The 5,143-nt window shown below is 33.4% G+C and overlaps 1 protein-coding gene across 1 annotated transcript in view; it reads right to left on the reverse strand.

Moving 5' to 3' along the window:
• Positions 1-4,709, reverse strand: part of LOC145293235 (dnaJ homolog subfamily C member 25 homolog) — a 118,485-nt gene extending 113,776 nt beyond the window's left edge. Inside the window, exon 1 of the mRNA XM_080139802.1 lies at positions 4,526-4,709. Within this exon, the coding sequence (XP_079995928.1) occupies positions 4,526-4,667 (142 nt within the window). The 5' untranslated portion in view covers positions 4,668-4,709. The remainder of the gene's footprint in view (positions 1-4,525) is intronic.
• Between the last annotated feature and the right edge of the window lie 434 nt (positions 4,710-5,143).

Below are 5,143 nucleotides of genomic sequence, written 5' to 3' on the forward strand. Positions count from 1 at the left end.
GACACATTGTTTTTAATTGCAGCTTTTCTCACTGGTTGATTTGAATTTTAACCCGCGAGCACGGGCATGTTTTAACTGAAAATTTTAGTTTGAGAAAACCTTTGTACGAGATAAACTCATTAATTTTCTTATTAATTTAAGGGCCCTTTGGCGCCCAATATTGTCAAGGTACCTTTGAGACAATTGAACCTACTAAGTTAGGTGTCCTTTCTAGATGTAATACCGTCTCTCTAATATGCAAAGAATGTTGAATTGGGTTTTTAACACTTTGTCGGAATTATCCACCTTTTTCAATTCAAACATTACTTTAAAGCAACCACAAGCCAAGGATTAATGATAATCTTCACAAAAGATTTTTTCCCTACCACTTCTTCACAAAGGCTACCAGGCTACGCAACATAATTTTATAATCAAGACGATGAAACGACCTGCCTTTAATCAACAGGTAAGTGTGCTTTTTGATGTGTAATTTACAGCTCTACCAGAGTTCTAAGTTATGTGAGACTATCTTTCTCCCAATAATTTTTCATTAATTTATTTTTTGTATTGCTACTCGAACTTAGGGTTATGGTAGAGTTAACAAATATGTTTATTATTGTATTTTTTAAATAAAGTTACACCAGGAACATAGGACCGTTAAAAGTCAATTTCACCTATCTTAAACTATACAATTTCCTACACACATGCACATACACGCATTAATTTTGGAGTGAATCCTATACATACAAATACATGTGTGTGTGTGTGTGTGTGTGTGTGTGTGTGTTCTTATCTATTTGTATGTACAGGATTCACTCCAAAATTAATTAACCGATTATTATAATTTTGGGAACACAGCTGTTAGGCATAAGAACGGGTAATGTGGACTACATTTTGCTTAATGCACAGAGGGTAAAGAGAGGTGGAATCCCTAAGATTTTTGTGAAATTTTAACAATAAACTACCCCCAAGTAAAATTTCATCAAATTTAAAAACCGTACCAATATCGAAAATTTAAATATTTCAGATTTGCATTAAATCAGATCCATAACTGTTAGACACCAATTAAGCAAGATTTCTTGAATTTAAAATGTCTTAATACTCCTTAAGCCTAAGCTTTAAGTTTTAGACATTTTCTAGAATCAAAATCATTTTGGATTTTTATCAAAACTGGAGTAAGGATTCTCGACATAAGATTTAGTGTTATTTCCTCAAAACCTCTGGCCTTGATGGAGGGGGAGACTAAAACTCACTGTTATGGTTGCAAATGATCTGGAATAACAAGGGGAGACAAATATTTCTCATAAGTTAAATCTCCCCTCTTTTGGAAATAGGGTATGATTATGAATATCTTCAGTATCATATAATCCTTATACACTGAAATTTACTTTATGTATGGAAACCAAAGAGGGGAGATATAACATATGAGAAATATTTGGAATCAAGTCTCCTCTTGCTGTTATTTCAGATCATTTGAAACCATAGCAAGTTTTAGTCTCCTCTTCATCAAGGCCAAAGGTTTTTTGGGAAATATCAAATATTTTGTAATTCATATGCAAAACTAGGAAAACAAATGACTATGATTGAAACATTTTATGGCTGTAAAAAAGTGCCAAAAATAGGCTCTGGATGATGGATGATCCCCTTAATATGCGACCTTAAGAGCAAATGTAACATAGCCCGCTACATAATTCAGATCATTAGCTTTGCTGAGATTCGGAACTTATAAAATTGCCAAAAAAATGGATATATCTATATTGGTAGCCAAACTGAATATTGAAATTACATTTTTGGTTCTATGGAAAGAAACTACATGAAAATTTGCAGACTTTTTGGAGATTATAATAATATTCTATGATTAAAATTTTATGACAATTGGTAAAAAAGAACCTATATTTTCAAACCAATCAAATATGCCCACATTTGCCTACATTTGAACATATAGTGTCCTAGCAAGTCAGTTTTAGTTTTGATGCTTTCAGATGAATTATGCTTAGTTTTCGTTTTTCGCTTGGTTGTCTCCCCTGTGGACTTGCCAGCTCACTAAGATCTTGATTTTGATCTTTATATGGAACCCTAAAAGGGGAGAGAACTTGAATGCCTATGAGACGCTATTCTCGAATGTCTAAGGTCTCTCTGTACAGGGATTTGTCAAGACAACCTGGTATGAGAATACTTTCCTTAAAATGAACCCTGGCCGAGTATTCAAAATCGTATAGTATTTGCTGTACAAATAAGATCTCAGTATGGCTAACCCACACTGACTTTTACAAGAAATGGTGCACCTTCTCCAAGTAATGTTACCTCAAGTAGCAGCACAAAGCTGGATACTCCACCAGACTAGATGAATTCTTGTCCTAGAATCCCGTAAGACCAAGAGATTACAAGAAAAGTGTATAACATATTTAAATGGTCAATTGAGGAGAGGAAAATTGTTCTCACCTTCTTTACTAACTTGGTGTTTGAATGATAAAGGGGAACTTTAATGGAATATTCGGATATGTAAAAGATTAAGTGTTAGCTCTAGGAAGGGGCTCCCTTGATTTCTGAAAACTTCGACTGAAGTAAAACGAAACAAAAGTGGAAAACTGTTCTGTTAAGCAAATTTATTTTTCCTCATATTAGGACGGGTATTTTCTTTTAGTATATAAAGAAAAGTAGTGAGAAACGGAGGTGGGGAAGTGTACACCACATGTTTAGTGATTTGGAAAATAGTGCGAGAAATTCCATTTACAACGCCATGTTTCTTTGTTTTAAGCCGCCCACGCACAATTCTAGTAGGCGGTTTGTGATTGGTTAGTTTGTAGGAGCCAAGTTAATTACTTGGCGTCTTTTTTGTAATCTTTTTCTTTTCAGTCCATGATGAACACTCGGCATGAAAGGACTCACCAAAGAAGAATACCTTATCGAGAATGGATCCGCCACAATCTCTTCACATTATATCACCTAAATGTTTGGTGAAATAAAGGACTTGAATCTCTACAAGCAGAGACACCTTTAAATGTGCCGACGATATCCTAATTAGAGGATGGCCTCTTTTGAACATTTTCATTTCCTCAATTCAATTAAAGTCACAAGGGACTCGATTTATGCCTAATTAAAGGCACCAGAATTCTTGCAGAGAACACCATGAATTACCATGGATCCTTTCAAAGGAAATATGAACTACCACTCCACTCCACCATAAGGAGTTAAACTACCGGCTCTCTATTTGAGAGGCAAAACTGGCCCACTGTTTTACAATAGACTATACCAGGAGCAATAACTTTTATTTGCTGTTATAATAAATTTTAAGTTTAAAGGTATGGCTTTCGTAATTTGTGGATTTATTTGCCTCTGCTAGGGAGTATTGAGTCTGTGAGATAAATTTCTCACAACAGTGAAAAGTTGGTGCTTATTCAGATTGGCACTTATGGCGGCAATTAAAAGTAAAGAAAATACAGCAAAGTCTGTATGATGTACGTACTAGTCACGGAACGAAGATGTCATCTTCTAAACGTTACATAATTTGACCAAGTAGGGTTTTTAGTTTGTTTGTTTTTATTATTCAATCAAATCAAATTTTACGACCAAGCAAGTCGTTGTTTTCGTTGACCATGATTAAATTCGATGAAATTAAAAAGTGGAAAAAATCGAAATTGTAAGGTCAAAAATAAGCCTCATGTTCAATGCAGTATTGCAGTTTAGTAGTAAAATCGCTAAATATCGTAAACTTTTATTTTCTTAGTTTTAAATTAAGACTAATAAAATAAAAGTTTACGATATAATAAAACTAATTGATCGATTTACGTAATTTTTGGAACATGACATCTTCGTTCTGTAACTGCTACGTACATTCCACAGACTTTGCTGCACTTTCTTTACTTTTAATTGCCGCCATAAGTGCCAATTTGTATAAGTACCGAAAAGTTTAAATGCCTGCGATTTTTTCTATCATTCAAGCTTTCGGTATTTGTGTGTTTTATTTTCTCTCTCTTAAAAGGTCAATATTTCAATGGACATTTCCCTTATTTGTGATTTAACAAAACAAACAAACAAGTAACACGTTTCGATCGGTAATCGTTGAAGTTGACAATTTAAGCGTTATTCGTCAACATGTCGTGTATCTTCATACCCACGATAATAGATAAAATATAGATATAAGAGCGTATACTTATTTAGACAGCTTTATTTACTATATTAGAACGAATAAATTAAAGAGCTTAATAAGTAATAGAATTGTTTTTAATTGTGAAAAAAAAAAAAAATTGGTGCAATTCGAAAAAATCTTATTTTCAAGAATTTCAGACGACTTCGAGACCACATTTGGAAACAAAGAATTTTATAAATATGGTTAGCATTAACAATGAATGACAATGTATTTATACGTACATAATCCAGATATCAACTATTTAATTCCAGTTAGTAAAGCTTCAAGAAAAATACATCGATCAGTTTTCACGAAGTCTTCTATTATTGAAAAAGAGGAAACTTTTTTTTTCCACAACTACCAGAGCGGCCAAGGGTATAAACAGCTACTTAAAACACAAATAGATTAACAACTTACATTCATAACAGTTATCTGTACCACAATACAAGCCTTCAATGTATGCGTTGACGGCAGAAAAACTCAGCATAAACAATATCAATAAGTTTACTTGATGTAAGTAACTCCAGCGCAGAGGACTGCGACCGGCACTTGCTGCCATGTTGTCAATCAGCACCGTGTCGATAACCTCGTTTTGAAATAAAAATCATCACATCCGGTCCGTGTGACACGTGATCAAGTACCAAACCGGGTAATTTCGAAATATTTAACCAAATTGATTATTTTCAACTTATTGCGGACACTTTAAGACGTAAACATCACTTTGGATGTGTTATTAGGTTCTTATTTAGAATTCAACTAAAAAAAAAAAATATATATAAGGAAAAATCTTTATAATGTACGTACTCGTCACGGAACGAAGATGTCATATTCCAAAAAGATAAACATTTATATATATATTTATATATATTTATTATATATATTTTTATTATATTTATATATATTTATTATTATTTACAACAGAACACCGACCACTCTAATTTGTTTTTTTTTTTGGGGGGGGGGGTAATCGAGGTCGCTGAGAACGAATTTGATAATCAAACCCGGGGCAAATTTACCGTTTGCATGGTATTAACC

This window comes from Euprymna scolopes, chromosome 14 (genome assembly GCF_053919585.1).
Source record: "Euprymna scolopes isolate OS-2025 chromosome 14, ASM5391958v1, whole genome shotgun sequence".
Lineage (NCBI taxonomy): Eukaryota > Metazoa > Mollusca > Cephalopoda > Sepiida > Sepiolidae > Euprymna > Euprymna scolopes.